Source organism: Chlorocebus sabaeus, chromosome X (assembly GCF_047675955.1).
Source record: "Chlorocebus sabaeus isolate Y175 chromosome X, mChlSab1.0.hap1, whole genome shotgun sequence".
NCBI lineage: Eukaryota > Metazoa > Chordata > Mammalia > Primates > Cercopithecidae > Chlorocebus > Chlorocebus sabaeus.
In genome coordinates this window covers 67,084,883-67,105,322 of record NC_132933.1, presented here as the reverse complement: position 1 = coordinate 67,105,322, position 20,440 = coordinate 67,084,883, and the positions used below count along the sequence as shown (strand labels likewise).

General features: G+C 35.9%; 1 protein-coding gene across 3 annotated transcripts in view; it reads right to left on the bottom strand.

The window, feature by feature from the left end:
* Window positions 1-2,034: 2,034 nt before the first annotated feature.
* CHM (CHM Rab escort protein) overlaps window positions 2,035-20,440 on the bottom strand; it is a 184,269-nt gene continuing 165,863 nt past the window's right edge. For all 3 annotated transcript variants that reach the window (XM_007992195.3, XM_037989467.2, XM_037989466.2), the window contains exons 13-15: window positions 19,246-19,344; window positions 13,681-13,841; window positions 2,035-5,749 (exon numbers count right to left, since the gene is read on the bottom strand). In XM_007992195.3, the coding sequence (XP_007990386.3) occupies window positions 5,558-5,749; window positions 13,681-13,841; window positions 19,246-19,344 (452 nt within the window). In that variant the 3' untranslated portion in view covers window positions 2,035-5,557. The remainder of the gene's footprint in view (window positions 5,750-13,680; window positions 13,842-19,245; window positions 19,345-20,440) is intronic.

The window sequence follows — 20,440 nt, the reverse complement described above, 5'->3', positions numbered from 1 at the left end:
GCAGCAATGTGGATGGAGATGGAGGCCATAATCCTCAACAAATGCAGGAACAGAAAACCAAAATACAGCATGTTCTCACTTGTAAGTGGGGGCTAAACACTGATCACATGTAGACATCAACATGGTAATAATAGACAATGCAGCCTACTAGGGGAGGGAGGGAGAGAGGGAGGGGGACATGCGTTGTAAAACTACTTCCTGGGTACTATGTTATCTGGGTGATGGGATTCATATCCCAAACCTAGTATCATGCAATATTCCCATGTAATACTCCTTCATATGAACTGCGTGAAGATAAAGGTGGCAATGAAAAAATTTGTAAATATCAAAAATAATGTCATTTTAATAATCTGCCAAAAAAAAAAAAAAAAGTGTTTTGACAGTTTCTGCCAAATTGCCCTTTGAATAGGCTGTAACCTATTTATGTACTTTCTTATTCACAATGTATGAGGGTCTTTTCCCCTACGTCCTTACCACTCTGGCTATTATCAGTATTTGGGATTCTGCCAACTTGATAAGCAAAATATATCTCCTGGGTTTGTCTGCATTTCCTTGATTGTTATGAGACTGGATCCTATTATATAGCTTTAAAATGTTAATTTCCAGAACTTTCAGGATAGTATTAACATATTAAAATGTGATTTCAACACAACCCTGGGCAAAATTATTTTACTTTTAAAAATAAGAGAAAAAAATGCTATGTTAACAGTACACATAGAGCAGTAGTTTCTAACATATTTTAGAAATGGAAATAGAAAATTAAGTGCTAGCATTTCATCTTTCCAAGCTCTGGAGAAAATACTCTGCTAAGCTGGTACACTCATTCCATTTTTTTCCCCCACACATAAAAATCCTAAATAGGACAATTCACTGAGGCTTCTAGATCAGCTACAGTGTCCACTTCTAAAGAATGTTTCTTTTAGGGTCAACTGTCTCATTGACAGAAGGAAGATTTGCACATGCAAGTCCTATTAACATTAATAGGAGTTACAAGCATAAATCCCCCTGCAACGATAGACCCAAAAGACCCTACAGTCTACCAGGATCCAGGTTCTAATGATTACCTGTCATACTGTCCTAGGAGTCATCATCAGAAAGAGCAGACGTGGCAACTTACACCACAAGGGTATCTCATTGCAGCCCCAAAGCTAAATTGTGCATCAATGGAAAGAAAAGTGGCCTTCAAAATGTGACTTGGGATACTAAGCGTTAAATCACTTAACCAGTATTTTTAAACAGCCATCATTAAAGAAAATTCAACCATCTGGAACCATTTTTTTTTTTTTTTAAAGTGTGAATATTGTATGAGTTTCAAGGTGCTTGAAGGATAATACAGCTATTTATTTAAAAATTCAATTAATCTTATTTTTCTTAAAATTGATTAATAAATAATCTCACAGATAAACTGCCAGTTTTGAGAGTCTTGTTATCTTTTTAATGTCTCCTTACTGAGGAACTTTAGAAACTACTTGAAATTGACAAAACGTGTCAGTCTGCTTTATTTGACTCAATAGCAAATCATAGTTTATTGAATAATTTCTGCATAAAAAGAACATCAGCAGTCTCTTGTCTGTTGCAAATGAGTTGCTGGGGACTCAAACCCCTTAAAGAAAAACATTTCAGGTTCTCATTTACCAAGCAGATATGAAAAACCTTTCAGATTCTCATCATGTAAGTGAGATGTGAAAACAGTCTGCAGGCAATCAATGTACTATAAATTCATAGCCCATGCTGCACAGCCTCTACAGCACTGATTCCAAACAGAAAAAGGTCTCATTCACCTTTGTTTGATATTGGCACTAATGTTGGCATCTAGAACAGTTTGCAAAGTAACTCACGCCCTATATTATTTCATTGCCTTTCTCACAAACTTAACACAGTTGGCAGATGCCTTAAAACAAAACCAAATATACAGCTTGACAATTAACTATTTACATACTAGACTAATATTAAAACATAAATCAGGTTAAAGGCAATCTTCAACTTCTTGGCATATATAAAAGATGTAAGTACTACAAAATATGACACCATGCCTGAAAAGGATTTAAAAGTCTTTATTTCCTTTGAAAACTTACTGTTAAAGTGTACAATTTATGAATAATCATATATTCATGCTTTTTGAAATACATAAAATTAACTGAGTAAAAGATGAATTCTTCAATATCAATAGCAGTAAATAACTTATTTGCAAGAAAATTATTACAATTCCTGATGTAAAGAATCACCAACCACTATTTAGCAATTAAATTTCAACAAATTTTTTGGGAACTCTTTAGGATTTTAGACAAAGGCTACTAAGGCTGCCAATCCAGGTAACTATGGCAGTGACAGAAGTCAATCATTAATACTGCCATTATTTTAGACAAAGGGCTGACAATCTCAGAAACTAGTTCTAGAAATTATCATCAATGTGGCTATTTTAATATGGACAAATATATATTATGGGAGGTAGGGAAATTGTTATTCCATTTTCCTATAGAAAAATATATAAATTGACCTTTTATATATACACAGGTATGTATACACATACAGTATATGTTTTTCTGAGCAGGCACACCACTAGGAAAAAATACAACAGCAACATAAGGATTAGGTATTGGTTCTCATACTGATCACTAAACTGAATGGTATTATCATTTTTGGTTAATAAGAAGCATGCATAACTAAAAAGTTTAAATATATGAATCAAAATTCTTTAATAGATTTTTTGAAATTTTAAATTAGCTACTGAAAATTTTCCACTATGTACAATATATTAATTTTATTAATATGACTTCAAGTTTAAGGTTTTAAAACAAAACCAAAAGATTTTTCTTTTAGATTTAAAACTATAAGAACACATATTTATTTGCAGTAATTAGGATAGCTAAAAAGAAAGCTCTAAGAATAATTTCTGTTACATTTTGAGGTAACAGGTAATAGCTAAAGTTCTTAAAGTCTTTTATCAGTCATATGATATTTTAATCATCACGAATCATGTTCAGGAACTTTTAAACATTTCAATCGTATTTAATAAATGACCTGAGAGATTCTGATGCTGGCTAATGGATGAAACAGGGTACAATAATGGACCACAAACTATCTCCTCCACTGTTCTACACATAGGCGGCTGTAGTAAGGCCAATAGAATTTTTGTGGTTATTCTAGGCCTACCCTGATTGTCTGTTTACATGAATGTGCATACTGCATTCAAGTGGCCTTAACTCTAAGACCGTAACAGTACAATATCTTTATTGGCAGAATTTACTGCAATTGTACTCAGACTCAATCGTCTCATCTACTGGAACCTTTTATAATATATTGCTGACATCCAGGGGCAAGGCCAATACCCGGTACATTAATAGGTATGTATTAGACATTGAGTGCATACGCCCCAGCTGGGTTTCAGGAAACATGATTTGATGTAAGAAAAATCGAATCCCTGTGACAAAGTAGGTTATAATGTGATCCTACTGTCCCTGATTTATGTGACATTATAAAAGGGGAAGCGAAGGAAAGGGGACTAAAGAGATGGGGAGGGGCTGTACACTGGGAGGTAGGGATAGGAGCAGCCTGAGAGGCTAGTAAGTTAAGTTCTTCCATTATTCTGGCTTGAACTACATCTGCAGTGGGTAGAAAGGTGAGGCAAGAGCTACGTTCCTTGGTTCTTTCCATTTCCCATGAATCTGTGACCTGTCACAGCTGGCTTCCTTTAAGAACATCTCTGAAACCTGGTGAGGTCAGGGACCAGCTGCAGTTGAAGTATGTAAGAACTATGTACTTTACATTGGAGCCATGGCTTCCTGACAGACAATATAGGCCAGATCTTGCGGGAAAAAAACCAAAAAAACAAAAAAACTAAGAGTGCATTTTTTTGTTTATTTACAGGCAATTGTAAGTCTAAACTATTACTCAAATAAAGTAGACCATCAGAGCTTGGCCATTTGAGAAAATTTAAATACAGGCAACGTCACTGTAGCTTGGTTTGCTGCCTATGTACAGCCCTAACTTCTTTTTTTTTGAGACAGAGTCTTGCTCTGTCACCCAGGCTGGAGTGCAGTGGCACAATCTTGGCTCACTGCAACCTCCGCCTCCCTGGTTCAAGTGAGTCTCCTATCTCAGCCTCCAAAGTAGTTGAGATTACAGGTGCCCGCCATCACACCCAGCTAAAATTTTGTATTTTTAGTAGAGATGGGGTTTCGTCATGTTGGCCAGGCTGGTCTTAAACTCCTGACCTCAAGTGATCTGCCCGTCTCAGCCTCCCGAAGTGCTGGGATTACAGGCAACCCTAACATTTTTATGTAGAGTGTATTTTAGGGCTTGCCAACTGTCATACACAATTTGGAGCCCTTGGTGGTTGCAGGTTTACCTACCAGAAAAGGAATATTAACAATTTATAGAGTGTTTTCCTTAGTAATATTTCAAAACCACAATTCTACTTGTTACTATTTTTACTGGTCTGTATGTAAGAATATAAAATACTTATGTAAGAATTTATGTAAGTAAGAATTTAAAAAGAAATTTTCATTTAAAAAGCTTAATGCAATAAAAATGCTGTGATCTATTTCGTTTGTTGACTGACAACAAGCAATTATTTCCTGCATGAGACTTCTGAGATTCATCAAGTCAATGGGAAAATTCTAAAACGATTTTCTTCTGGCAAACCCATTCTAAACATGGCATTGCATTGGTCTTCATAACCATTCTCATACAGTAGGCATAGTAATACTATTTCCACTTTATATATGGAGAAACGTAGGCTCAGAAGTTAAACAATTTACCACATATCATCAGAAGTACAGCCAGGATTAAATTAGGTCTGTAGACAATTAGCCTAATACTCTAGTTATTTGACAGACAGAACATCCAAATATCAATGAGCCTATCCACACCTTTCCTTCCATTCTTTCACTTCTTCATTATTGACCTTTCCCAATATGTAAATAATTTACAAACAAATATCACTACTGATACTAAAAAACACTACTGACTTGTTCTTAACAAGGTCTAAACACCTTTGTATTAGCATTTTCAATGCTTCTCAACATAGAAAGCAAAACAAAACAAAACAAACCTGTATTCTAAATACAGGCTTCCATCTAGATCATGATACTTTAGTTTTTCTATATGTTTTTATCATTATGTTATGATGCTCTTGTCCATAAAGAAAATATAATCCAAATAACCAAAGAAAATATGTGAGCTGGTTCTGAAAATGTGGCTTTCAAATAAAGATCCATAGTGGTAAGCAAAATTGTCCTAAGACCATGGAATTATTAACAATGCATAGGATCACTTTCATATCCACAGTTACATTCCTGAGAATCAATTGATTTATAATTTTCATCTGCTAGTCACACAAGTTTGGTATTCAAAATGAGCAAGTCAATGTGCTTTGTAAGTGTTGTGTGTTCTTGTAACGTCCTCTATAAGGAAAATCCCCTTTTGGATTTCTATTACTTATTTTGCCTTATAATTGCTGCTGCTTTCTAACATTTTTCAAACAGTCCTTCTATCAAGTAGACTCTGAGACCAGTAGAAATTTCCAAAGTTGGGCATCCAGTTCGGTGTATATCCATTATTCAGAGGACTCCTCTAGGTTTCCAAGGTTTGTGCTTTCCTTCAAAGTCTCTGAGTTAGCCTCTGGTATGGCACTGGATTCTGAAGCCTCTGACTGTAAACCGTCTCCATCAAGGACAATGTCTTCAGGATTTGGTGGAGGGGGACAGAAATCTTCACTGGGGCAGATTTCCTGGAAAAGTGTTTCAGCCTGGCCAAGGAAGAAAAGATAAATCGTTTTTGGAAATCGGTTTAAAATGTGTGTGCATTTCTGGCATTAACTAAAAACAATTAAGTGCTATCCTTAAAATTTTCCTTAAGCAGGTTATAGTACTTTATCAGAATACATGAACTTCTATAAGTCTGTTTTCAGAATTCTATGACTTCTCCCTTTAATTCTATACATGTATTCAGGTCAACTCTTCAAGGATGGTAGTATCTCATCAGGTTCATTATCAAGTGTTCAGATTGTTGAGAACTGAAACACATTCATTCTATATATCGAAAGAAATACAATTGCCTTAATATTGCTTATATGATATCTTATAGAGACTTGATATGGTTTGGTTCTGAGTCCCCCCCCCAAATCTCATCTCAAATTATTATCCCCACATGTTAGGGGGCGATTAGATTATGGGGGCGACTGTTCCCATGTTGTTCTTGTGATAGTGAATTCTCACAAGATCTGATGATTTAAAAGTACTTAGCAGTTCCCCCTTTTCTCTTTCTCCTGCCAGCAAGTAAGATGTGCCTTGCTTCCCCTTCACCCTCTGACATGATTATAACTCTCCTGAGGCCTTCCCAGCCATGTGGTCTTGTGAGTTAATTAAACCTTTTTTGTTTACAAATTACCTAGTCTCAGGTAGTATCTTTACGGCAGTGTAAGAGACACTAACACAGAATTGGTACCAGGAGTGGGGTACTGCTAAAAGATAACCTGAAAATGTGGAAGTGACTTTGGAATTGTGTAACAGGCAGAGGTTAGAATCGTTTGGAGGGCTCAGAAGAAGAAAGGTAAGTGTGGGAAAATTTGGAACTTTCTAGAGACTTGTTGAATGGTTTTGGCCAAAATGCTGATAGTGATATGGACAATGATGTCCAGGCTGAGATGGCCTCGGATGGAGATGAGGAACTTATTGGGAACTGGAGCAAAGGTGACTCTTGCTATGCTTTAGCGAAGAGACTAGTGGCATTTTGTCCCCACCCTAGAGATCTGTGAAACTTTGAAGTTAAGAAAGATGATTTAGGGTATGTGGCAGAAGAAATTTCTAAGCAGCAAAGCATTCAAGAGGTGACTGGGCTGCTTCTGAAAGCACTCAGTCATGTGTGTTCACAAAGAGATGGTCTGATATTGGAACTTACGTTTAAAAGGGAAGCAGAGAATGAAGGTTTGGAAAATTTGCAGCCTGACCACGTGGGAGAAAATAAAAACTCATTTTCTGGGGAGGAATTCATGCTGGCTACAGCAATTTGCATAAGCAATGATGAGCTAAATGTCAATAGACAAGACAATGGGGAAAATGTCTCCAGGGCACGTCAGAGATCTTCGCTAGGAGGGAAAAACGGTTTTGTGGGCTGGGTGGGCCCCACTGCTCTGTGCAGCCCTGGAACATGATAGCCTACATCCCAGCTGCTCTAGCTCCAGCCATGGCTAAAAGGAATAAAGGTACAGCTTGAGCTGTTGCTTCAGAGGGTACAAGCCCCAAGCGTTGCCAGCTTCCATGTGATGTTGGGCCTGAGGGTACACAAAAGACAAGAGCTGAAGTTTGGGAGCCTCTGCAGAGATTTCAGAGGATGTTAGGAAACGCCTCGATGGCCAGGCAGAAGTCTGCTGCAGGGGTAGAGCCCTCATGGAGAACTTCTGCTAGGGCAGTGCTGAAGGGAAATGTGGGCTTGGAGCCCCCACAAAGAGTCACCACTAGGGAACTGTTTAGTGGAGCTGTAAGAAGACGGCTACTGTCCTCTAGAACCCAGAATGGTAGATCCACTGACAGCTTGCCCCATGCACCTGGAAAAGTCACAGGCACTTAATGCCAGCCTGTGAAAGCAGGCACAGTGCCTATGCCCTGCAGAGCCACAGGGTTGGAACTGCCCAAGGCTGTGGGCGTCTAGCCCTTGTATCGGCATGGTCTGGATGTGAGACTTGGAGTCAAAGGAGATTTTGGAGCTTTAAGATTTAATGACTGCCTGGCCGGGTTTTGGACTTGCATGGGGCCTATGGCCCCTTTGTTTTGTCCAATTTCTCCCATTTGGAATGGGGACATTTACCCAATGCCTATACTCCATTGTATCTTGGAAGTAACTAACTTGCTTTTGATTTTACAGGTTCATAGGGGGAAGAGACTTGACTTGTCTCAGATGAGACTTTGGACATAGACTTTTGAGTTAATGCTGTAATGAGTTTTAAGACTTTGGAGGGCTGTTGGGAAGGGATGATTGGTTTTGAAATGTGAAAAGGACATGAGATTTGGGGAGGGTCCGGGGCAGAATGATATGGTTTGGCTCTGTGTCCTCACCCGAATCTCATTTGCAATTGTAATCCACAAGTATTACGGAGGGACTGGTGGGAGGTGAATGGATTATGGGGGCAGTTTTCCCCATGCTGTTCTCGTGATAGTGACTTTTCACAAGATCTGATGGTTTAAAAGTGTTTGGCAGTTCCCTCTTCGCTTTCTCTCTCCTGCCTTGCTTCCCCTTTGCCTTCCACCATGATTTTACATTTCCTTAGGCCTCCCCAGCTATGAGGAACTGTCAGTCAATTAAACCTCTTTTGTTTATAAATTACACAGTCTCAGATAGTATCTTTATAGCAGTGTGAGGACAGACTAATACAAGCCTATATATGATACTGGTATAGTCTAATTTAGCATACAGCAATTTTAACAAGTCACTGTTCAAATGAAGAAAACGCTTCACTGTTTGTTCAACTATTTGCTTTCTGATATAATTCCCATTTCCTGGACTTTAAGGACTACAGCACTTGTTTAAGCACATGAGTTTTGAAAAGATAGCCTCAGTAAAAATACTGGCTCTACGATTTAGCAGCTATGTGATTTGGGGAATGCTTACTCAATTTCTGAGCTTTGGCTTCCTTATCTATAAAATATCAGAAATTAAGCCAACATATATGGTAGCTATTTTCATTATTACTAATAATAACATAAGTAAAATGTCAAGATTCAAGCTGAACTTATTAGTATGACAGGGTAACAGAATAAAAAAACCTTCAAGGGTATGTTTTTGGACACGCCAATTGCTATAGACAATTTCTTTGAAGTTTTTAAATACTTAATTGACAAAAATTATTTATATTCAAGGTGTACAAGGTCATTTGATATACACTGTGTAATTATTACCACAATTAAGTTAACACCTCCATCACTACCAATAGTTACCACTGTGTGTGTGTGTGTGTTTCTAGTAAGAATACTTAAAAATCTGCTCTCTTGTCAAATTTGAATTGAAGAATTCTGTCATTTATGACAAGAAGAATGAACCTGGAGGACATTATGCTAAGTGAAATAAGCCAAGCACAGAAAGAAAAATACCATATGATCTCACTTATATGTAGAATCTAGAAAAGTTGAGGGTGGTTGCCAGGGGCTGGGGAGTGAAGAGCTGTTGGTTTAAGGGTATGAACTTTCAGTTATAAGTTCTCGGGATCTAATGTACAGCATGGTAACTATAGCTAACTGAATTTTTTATTGTGGCTATCTGGAAATTAAACATTACAGATGCCTATCTTTGCTCTCCATCCCGGGAACTCACCATACTCCTTTGCTAGAAACACAGTCCCTGTAGAAGCGGGATCTAGGTCAGACAAAGCCATTACCTCATACTTCCGTTCCCCTAATGGTCTTTTTTGTCTTACATCTTTACCTTTACTATCTGTAAAAGTTCTCCCTCCCTTTTACACTTGGCATGCAAACAATCATCAAATTCTATCAATTTTATCTTCTATCTCTTAACTTCATCTGCTCCTTCCCCACTGACATAGCCCAGACATGCACCATCTTTCAACCAGACAATTACAATAGCCTCGGAATTGGATTGGTCTCCTTGCCTCTAGAGTCCCCCCATATAATCCATCTCCATGCCACCCTCAGATGGGTCTATGGAAAATAAAATTCTGTTTATTCAATTTTTGGCTTAAAATTCTTCAATGACTCCCCATCACTAATAGGATAAAATCCAAGATCCCTACTATAGAAAATAAAACCCTTCAGGCCTAACTTCTCTGATCTTATCAAATACCACTTCATCTAGCCTGCATCTCTCAGACTTCTTGATTTACTAATACCTGTTTATTTGTATGAAACAATACACCATGACACTTATTTTTTACATCCTGGGCTGGTACCAATGTTATTCTTTACACCCAGAATGTTTCAATTCTACTCTCTTTGATTTAGATGGAGAATTATTACTCATCTATTATACCCCTCTCTGTAAGGTTCTCTGAATCCTAGATTGGGCTCATTGCTCCTCTATATTATTTCTAGACTTTGGATGTATTAGTACATATACCACACTACACTGTCATTTGTTTACATGCTTTTCTCCTTTACCTGACAGTGATTCCTCCAGGATGACAAATACTTTTAGACAACTCTGGATCCTTAGTGCCTTGGCATAAAATAGAATGTCAGTAACATTTAATACAAATATTAAGTATAAATATAATAATAATAATAATAATTACTATGAATTCTTTTACTTCTATGCCAATTCCTCTGTGTTTGACACCTTGTCTCCCTTTTGCTTCCTTCCCACAGAATAGCTTTTACCCTTAACTCCAGTCTCTGTGGCTGGATCCCACACCATATGCTTCCATACATCTTGTCATGCACCACCCGCCTCCTAAGATTAGCACCAGTTGCCAGTTGCCACACCACTCTTCCTTGTGTTCTACCTGCTTATGAAACTCCCACCTTTAGCCCATCTGCCCTGGCCCTTGTTGATGCCAATTTCCTATAGCCGGACTCCAGTCCTTCCCAAATCTCTCCTCTCTCTAACTGCTGGAACCTCTTAGGGTCAACTGCCATGCTCTGGAAAGTGTATCTAATGCTTCTTGGTCTGCTGCATTTTGTTTGCCAACTAAACCTAGTTCTAAGCACAGACTAGTTAATTGGCAACTTTTCATCCTCTTCACCTTTAAGCCAGAAGTTAGCTCAAAGGGTAAAAAATTTCAGGTGGTTAAAAAATTGGAAAGTGCTAATTATATTGTAACTTGGTGTGCTCACACTGGGATGTACGGAGAGAGCAAAGTGAATTATTTAAAATATTTCTAAGTTTAGTTAACATACATCAACACAAAACAAAAATAAATATTTCATTAATATAGTACTTTAATGTTTTTAGGATATAGGCCTTCTCATAAGCTGAAAGTAGCATATAACACTCACTGGGTGAGTATACAAGCACTGGGATCCAAAGGAGTTGAGTTTAATTCTTGGCTCAAGAACTTACTAGCTATGTGACCTCTGGACAAGTTATTTAGCCCCTTTAGGATGTAGCTTCCTTATCTATAAATGGGAATATCACAAATACTTATCTTGCAAGATTGTTTTGAGGACAAAATAAGATAATATATACGAGATGCCAAGGATAGAATCTGACACATAGAAAGTGCTCAAACGAATGGCAGCTACAGAAAATATGACATCTAAAATTGCCCTCTCTCTCTCAAAGGCATGAGAAAACAAATGGCACTACAGTATGTGAACAACCTGATAGTTCAATCTATACAGCTAGTTCTCAACTTAATAATGGGCTGTGTATCAAACGTCATAAGTGACTGGCTAATCTGTCCATAAAACCATGTTCTAAATGGAGGTTAGGTTGCCAGCCCAGCCCAACATCAGCCAATTTAACTCATTTTATACTTGAAGTAAAATACAAAGAGTATGGTACTATTTATTCTTGTTCCCATGGTAGTGACATCTCCTAGAGGGTGGGGCTCCTGAAGGAGTGAGCCATCAATGTCTTGGGAATGAGGACTATGGAACTGTCCATCAGTATGTTTGGGTAAATGGTACACAACATCTGCCAAGAAAAACAGATATCTCAGATGTCAGTTTCAGACAAATAAAAACAAATCTGAAGCAACATAAACTACAAAAATGAGCAAGTCATAGAAAGAATCGCAACTATCACTTAGGTTGGTTTTGTGGTGACAACAGAGAATGTCTTGGAGGCCAGGAGCAAACAATTTGAACTTGTGGGTATTATAGACATATCACTTTATGTTTCTGGTGCATCTTCAAATCACAAATAGTTCCCTATGAACACAAGAGTGTCAAGTTTACATTACTCAACCTCTATACATTTTACAAATAAGAAAAGATGTCACCTTGCCAACTGGTAAAATGAAGTATTTCATTTGTTTTTTAAAAATAAAGAAATCTGCATGGGCTTGTGTTGTCTACATAAGCAAAGTCTAGGTGATATTCTGAGAGCCTTTATGGATAATCTTCATTTGGAAAATACCAATCATCAGAAATTGCCAATTAGTGATTGACATAATTACAGGCTGATACACAGGAATTAGCATGCAGTTTATCTGAATACACAAGCTATTTATAAATATTGTCAATGCTCTTTAAAAGTAGGCATCATAATATTTTCCCCAAAATTGATGAGACTAAAAGCTATACAACAAATTTAAAACTGCTTACATTTAATAGCATATATTAATTAGTACCAAAATTAGCACTATACTGTTTTCTACTGTTACAGCATGTTACCTCGGAAGATTATCTTTTTGAGAAGCAAATGACTTCATGATAAAATTATCCCTCAATTATAATCTTCTAGCATGCAGTTCGGATGTTTAGAATACATTAGTACTTGTATTATAAGCCCTTACTTAAATTTTTTTGGTTAAAAAATATTAAAGTTCATTCAGGGATAAAAATGACCTAAGCTACCTTGCTAAAAACTTGGTGGCAATTTCTACTTGCAAAAAATTAGAACATCAAAGTAAAAATGACTTGATCGTTTCAAGCTATAAATGCAGATCATCAGCCATCTTGGGTTCTTACTAAACTAATAGAATGAATGATGGATGAGAGATGGATGTGACTTTCTGCTTTTGTTTGGTGTCACTGGCTGAATATAATTATACAGGATCACCATCAGGCACTGAAGAAAATAAACAAGAATTCTAGAAAAAAACTGCAGATGTTTGTATATTCATCATAGACATAGCTTTGCTACCATGACTCAAAATTGGATTACAGGCTCAACCAGGACATTTGCTACTATAAGATCCTTATCACTGGTGGGAACGAAAGTTCCATCTGTGGTCTTAGAACAATGTTAAATTACCCATTTATTGACTTAATGGACAGATGTGCCAGTTCTACCTGTGAAAAATTTAGAAATGTATCTCAAAAAATATTTTCTGTTTTTTTGGTCCTGTCCAGGGCAAAGAAGTATATTTATATATACATACCAATATTCAGCTTAATGGAATCATGGCTCACTTTTAGCAGCTTGTATCAGTCTGTGCCTCTTCATAGCCCTGACCAGGATGGCTATCACAAACTTCCACCTTACTTTACAACAGACCTCAGCATCAGTAATGGTACCTCTTGGGACATGAACTTGTGTCAAAACATTAATGGAATCATGTTAACTATGTAAAACTACACTATAACTTCTTTTCTATGATTAAAAAATGCATTAAGACTACTGTAAAATTAATTTTATATGACTTACTAGTTACAACCTTCTTGAAATGACTGTTTATCAAGAAAAATAATTTATGTATTTCAAAATAATATACCAATGGTTCAACTGTTTAAATCAGAAACAATGTTTCTTTAGAATACTGGCATTATAAATTCTTATTTATGAATATGTATTTTTAGCATCTTCTATCCTTATTCCCACAATGGAACTCATAAAAAAAAATCTGTAATTCAACATTTTATTCAAGAAAGTGAAAATACCTGATCCTGTATTTAAAGTATATTTAAAGTAGCTTTGTAGAAGCTACATAGAAAAAACTTTTAGGGCAAATTACAGAAATGGTATTGAGAGATGCTTTTCTAGACTTTTTTCTCCTCCCAGAGGAAAAAATATTTCCCAACCACACCAACATCCTAACACAAAACTGAGAAACATCAACAGCCTTACCTGTTTGACTGCATTATCATTTCCTAAACCACAATCTGGGCCAGAGCAGACATACACGTTGGATGGTAAATCTTTGTAACAGCTCCTGCTGATGTCTGACGAATCTCTCATATTGAAGTAAAGCGCCCACAGAATTCTTGGCTTTTCTACTTGTTCATTTTCTAAACATATAAATAAATTTTATTTACATTCTAAAATACAATATGCTTGTCAATTACTACACTGTGTAGCCTATTACCGATTAAGCCATGACTAGACATTGTAGTAAATCAGAGCTTTGTATGTAAACAATCAGTAAACTTGCATCTACACACTCTATTTTGATGAGTAAGTTAATTAGATTTGACTCCAATCGTGCTCCTTTGGACTTCTATTACTTCTCACTAGTATCAAAGGGTTTATGATCACATTCATGCTTAAATTTTCCCTATAAAGACAGAAGACAACATAAATTGATTTCCTTATGTTTCAAATGGACAAACCAACTTGATAAACTATATAGTAATTCAATAGTATATACACATGAAATATCTAGGATAAGCAGGAAGTGGGTCAGTAGGTTACCTAGGGCTGAAGGAAATTGGGGGCAAATGGGAGGTGATCACTAATTGGTATGACGTTTCTTTTGGGGGTGATAGAAATGTTCTAAAACTGATGGTGGTGATGTTTGGACAATTCTATAAATATACTAAGAAACACTAAATTGTACACTTCAAAAGGGTGGATCATATGGTATATGAATGATATATCGATAAAGTTATTATTACAAAAATAGTAAATATAGGATTAAAACTTTGTTGTCCTAACTCACATCCTAATGCTTTGTCTTATTGGATTAAAAAATTAATGACAACCAACAAATATCAAAAATGAAGTCATAACAGTGAATGCCATTTTGAGCATATGTTCTCTCATTTAAGAGCATGTGTCTATTACGCGTGTTAGGCATTGAGCTAGGAGCTGGGGATACACACATGAAGTAGAGTTAGTTCTTACTCTCCTCCCTTGTTTTTGGTTCCCTAATATAGGGCTTAGCACATGACAGATGCTCAGTAAATAATTTCTGAATTGATGTTATTGTATTTTCAGGTATGATCAAAGTACGATATGCTTGTAAAAAGGTCCAACGTTATTAATCTCAATGCATAAAGCCTATTTCTTGCTATGACAATCATTTATTTGCCTCTCCTCTTTAAAATTGTTATAATTAGATTTTCTTTGTTTGAAAACATAAAATATTGCTGTGGATACATTCATTGACTAGAGAGTTTTCTTTAGCCTGAATCTGAACAAAAGTTCAAATTTTGTACAAAAATAATAATGAATGTTTATGAAGATTGCCCAAGACCATGAAGTACCTCATGAATAATAAAGAAAATGCTAAAGGCATAATTATCTCATTAATAACTATTATTTAATTGGTAATCAATGTAGAGAAATTTTTACCTAATTGCAGTATTCAATTAACAAGAAAGCCCTATTTCCCACATCAGGATAAACAGGATTTTATTATATTTAATTTACAGTATCTCCACTATAAGAATACCAAATAAGTTATTTTCCTAGTTCATCCTGAATAATCAATCCATAATTATTAGTGGAATAGGATGAAGAAACTCTGAGTGGAAGAAGTGATCTCCTAAGCTGCCCCTTTCTAGTGCCAAGATCTATGAGTCATCTAAGATATCACTAACTTCATGTAGGAACATATTAGGTGGTTAAATCTATTGACAAAATAAAGGAACATAAGGAATTCATATTTTATAGCTAACACCATATGGCTCTTAGTAAACTGATTAGTGAGTTAGTCACACAAATCTTATGGGAAGGTACTTAAATGTATCTCCTATGATTTGGTATACCAGACTTGGGGAGCACTGCTAACAAGTGGGCTAAGGTCTGGAAAGTCTTTAATATTGCCCAGCCCATTTCTAAGCATGTACTAGGAGAGCTTATCTTGTATCTCATTAAAGATCCAGCTCAAAGGAACACTCCACTTAATAAAAGCTGGAGGAAATGAATAATCCAATAGATTTAAACTAATTTTATAGAGGTTGAAACTTTGAAAAGAAACTATGAGGAAGGTGAAAAACTGACACAGACTGAAGATAAATGCTCTGGATACACGGGCATTATCAGACTTTGACCTTAAAACCTTAAAGAGATATATAACTGCTTCATCTTTCTTTGAGGTCAGCTGGAAGGCAAAGAGATAGCTGGAAAAATAACATGCAGTTCTGAAGTGCAGAACTGTCAAAAAATATTAAAGTTGCTGAGCTTTGGCTAGGAGTGCATCACAAGTTGCCCGTGGTAGAACTGGTTTTCCGCAGTAGCTCATTTCATTCAATTTGATAGTAAGAAGGACTAAACATGTAATAGGCAATTTAGAATAGGATGCTGGGCAAATTAAACTGGAGTAAGTGTAGAATAGGGTAGGCAGAAGAAAAGCAACTATAGCACAACAACAACAACAAAGCAAGAAATGGTGTCTACAGTTGCATGCCGTGTTTAGGGATAGAGTAAACAATGTTGGTAATACCGGCAGAGTGGTGGAGACTGTCATAGGGGCACATGTATACATATGTAACAAACCTGCACGTTGTGCACATGTACCCTAGAACTTAAAGTATAATAATAATTAAAAAAAATGTGCAAAGGCAATGAATAGATATTTCTCCAGAGAAGATAGACAGATGGCCAATAAGCTCTTGAAAAGATGTTGAACATCACTAATCATTGGGGGAGAAGCAAAGCAAGACTACAATGAGATACTACTTCACTCGTACTAGGATGGCTATTATACAGATTTTTTTTCTAAAAGGTGACTAGGCTGACTTTCACCGAGGATTATGAAGCACAGAGAATGTAGAATTCAAACTCAAACAAAAAGAAAATAAGCCCAAATAATGTTATTCCTTTGGTACACGTTTTAAACTACAATATTTACAATGCAGTAAAGCATAAGTTATTACATGAATGTCAAATAATCAAAACATAATACTAAAAGCCATCAATCTGTGAAAATAGGGGCTTCTGCTACAGAGAAGAATGTGCTTTAAAGTATTAAAAGTTCATATTGCTCATAAAGTTCCTTCTTCCTCATTTAGGCAGGAAAATGAATTGAGTTCTCTTCTCCAGGTGACTTTGCCTCTTTGACCTGCCATGGCCCAGTGCTCACTTTATCTGGTGATTCATTTTCAATAACTCCAACAGTATTTGTTCTGACATTTTAATTAAAATATGACCACTACCTCATCCTGATGATAAAAAGGCCCATGTGGCAGTGAAAACTAGCTTTTCAGTGCCTCAGTGCACCTGAGGACCCCTCTGAGCACATAGTTCTTACCAAAGAATTCCTCTCAGGTTCTAAACAATACATCATTTCAAAAATGGGATCACTTTAACTATTAAGATTAATGTTTAAAAATCTAAAATGGATAGAGGATGCTAAGTAATGAACATGTAATATCCCCCAGCTGGATATATTTTTAAAGAAAATTAAATGCATTTAAAAAGTGAAGAGTAATGATATGATTCATATTTAGTGCATTAAGACTACCACACAATGAAGTTACAACATAATAATTATTTAAAATTTCAGAAATAATTAAGAAACTCAGGGTTTCTACACAAAGTATAGTTGTAATTAAAGCCAAAAGAAAAAACTATGACTCCAAATTAGATTTAGGAATATTATCATGTGTTTTACCTTGGCAATCAAATTTTTAATAATCCAAACGCTTATATGATACTTTCCAATAAAGAAAACATATAAGTAATTTACAAATTAATAAATTATAATTAAAATAATTTAATTTTTAAATTAACTCCCAAACTGAAAGTTTTCAAATACTTTATTTGGATAGCTCCCAAAAAACATAATTGATATTAGCCCCTGAGAACATAACAGGTTCATTATGTTAAGTGAAATAAGCCAGGCACAGAAAGACAAACTTAATGTGTTCTCACTCATTTGTGGGAGCTAAAAATTAAAACAATGTAGTTCATGGAGATAGAGTGTATGATGATGGTTATCAGAGGCTGGGATGGGTAATGGAGAAGGAAGAGGGAAAAGTGGGGATGGTTAAAGGGTGCAAAACATAAACAGAACAAATAAAATCTAGCATTTGATAGCACAACAGGGTGAGTACAGTCATTTACAGTGAACTTTAAAGTAACTAAAAGAGTATAACTAGAATGACTGTAACACTGAGAAATGATAAATGCTTAAAGTGACGGGTGTCCCATTTACCATGATGTGATTACTCCACATTGTATGCCTGTATCAATATATATCATGTACCCAATAAATATACACACCTAGTATGTACCCATAAAATTAAAAAAAACCTCAAGAACAGAACAGTTTGTCTTCTCATGTAAATAAACCCTCTCTATGCACTATCTCTGCATTAAGAAAATAAGCAACCCACATAGGAAGTGAGCTGCAAGGAAACAGAATAGGTATGAGTAAATAAATGGTTGCATGAACAAAAGTGACATGCAAAAAAAGACATATAAATCAATGGAAGAAAATGATCAAGATTCAAGTGCATGTGCAAATCGTATAATAAAAATCACCTTCATGTCATATAAAAGAAAATTCAAAAGGCTTCTTTTATCATTTACACAGAAAATATGCCATATTTTCTCCATTCATAGCTGCAAGTGCTACCCTATTATATAGGGAGAAAATTTTAAAATGTGTTTCCTCTATGAATAAGTAGCATATACACTTTTGGGAGTTAAATATTTATTAAATCACTAGTACATTATGTATTAAAAGACTATTAGAGGCCGGATGCAGTGGCTCACGCCTGTAATTCCAGAACTTTGGGAGGCCGAGGTGGGCGGATCACCTGAGGTCAAGAGTTCCAGACCACCCTGGCCAACATGGGAAAACCCGTCTCTACTACAAATACAAAAATCATCTGGGTGTGGTGGCACTCGCCTGTAGTCCCAGCTACTCAGGAGGCTGAGGCAGGAGAATTGCTTGAACCTGGGAGGTGGAGGCTGCAGTGAGCCAAGATCACGCCACTGCACTCCAACCTGGGCGACAGAGTGAGACTCTGTCTCAAAAGGAAAAAAAAAAAAAAAAAAAGACTATTAGATAGGAAAGGATTTCTATATCTGCCAATTAATATTTTAATCTATTATCTACTTGAATCTTTTTTCCTTAAAGGAAGATACATTTTTCTGAAAAAGGAATATATGCTTTCTGTACAACACTTGTAAAATAAAGAAAATTATAAGGAAAATGGCCCATAATCCCACCAAAATTTTCTAACAATCCTTTTTCTGTGTAACTATAAATATAAATGTATATTTTTGTGCTTAATTATGCTTTTTTGTGTGTGTATGATGCATATATTTCCTTTAACATTGTAGAGTGAACATTTTCCTACATGTTTAGGCAGACACTATGCTTAACCATCTTACCAAAACATGCGAATTGTTGTTAAATACATCACATTTCAGTTCAGGTTGCAGAAACTTTCATGATATATCTAAGAAGATTATGATGGTTATATTACCCTTCCATCATGAGTCAATTATTTTTCTTACCTATCTCCATTTCAGTATATGGAATAAACAACTTCTGCACAACTGGTTCTAAATCTTCTCTTGCTGTTTTAGAAGATGTGCAAGTCAAATGAACCAAATCTGTTAAAAAAAAAAAAAAAAGTTTGAGTTCCTTCTCATCACAAATCTATTTTACTCATACTTAAGGCATGAAGCTGGTATTATGGATAATAGAGAGCTGAGCAAGTCATGGTAGTTACAACATATGTTAACTAACAGCTAAAAGAAGTACCCAACAAGTACCCAAGAAGAACCAGTTGATGTTAATTTGATAAAACAGAGTAGAAAATCTTAGACATCATTTATTCACAGAAAAGAGCTTGTTATAACTTACGACATTCCTAAAGATTAACTGGGTAAAGAAAGGCTGAAAGTGAGGTATGTATTTACCTAAGAGAACACACTTCATACACTGCAGACAGAAAAATCCATTTATACATGTTTGCTGATAAGTTAACAACACATCATCTATGAATTACAGGGTTCTCTAAAAACCTTTTGGGAGAACACTGCTGATTTAGTTACAATCACACATACTTGAAAGCACATAAAACGGCATAGGTTAAAACAGTCTATAATATTTTCAGGAATTTCAAATTACTTTCCTTTCGCATTTACAGAGTTATGGGGCCTGAAACCTACAGAATGTTTATGTTAGAGAAAATCATGTACAAAAAAGGCCCTTCACGGAACTAAAATATTGTAGCCTAACTCCGTTAAAACTCCTACAGGTCTATGCACAAAAGGTGAAGAAAGAATAAAGAGTTCCGTGTTTTGTAATAAAGGAGTAAGGGGATCTCCAAATGAAAGAAGTTCTTATGGTCCTGTTATTTGGGATGAGATACAATAATGGCAGAAAGAATATATTAGAGAACAGTAAGTACCAAGAAATTTCTCCTCCCACTATATTGGTAGGGGGAGAAAGATACACCCACTTCTTTTCCAAGAGTTTCAGACTAGTAGAATTTTTTTTTTTTTAAACTCCAGGAAGACAGTTCAAATTTTATCATGAAAGCCAACATCAGAATAAGATTCACATTATCAAAATTCATTCCATATTCAACTATTCTAAAATATATCTAAGCATAAATTGAGGGACTCTAATAACCATGGAACTAAAATCAAATTTTGTAGCTTTTTCCCTCCCAGGCCCACCAAAGGAAGTGATATTTTAGGA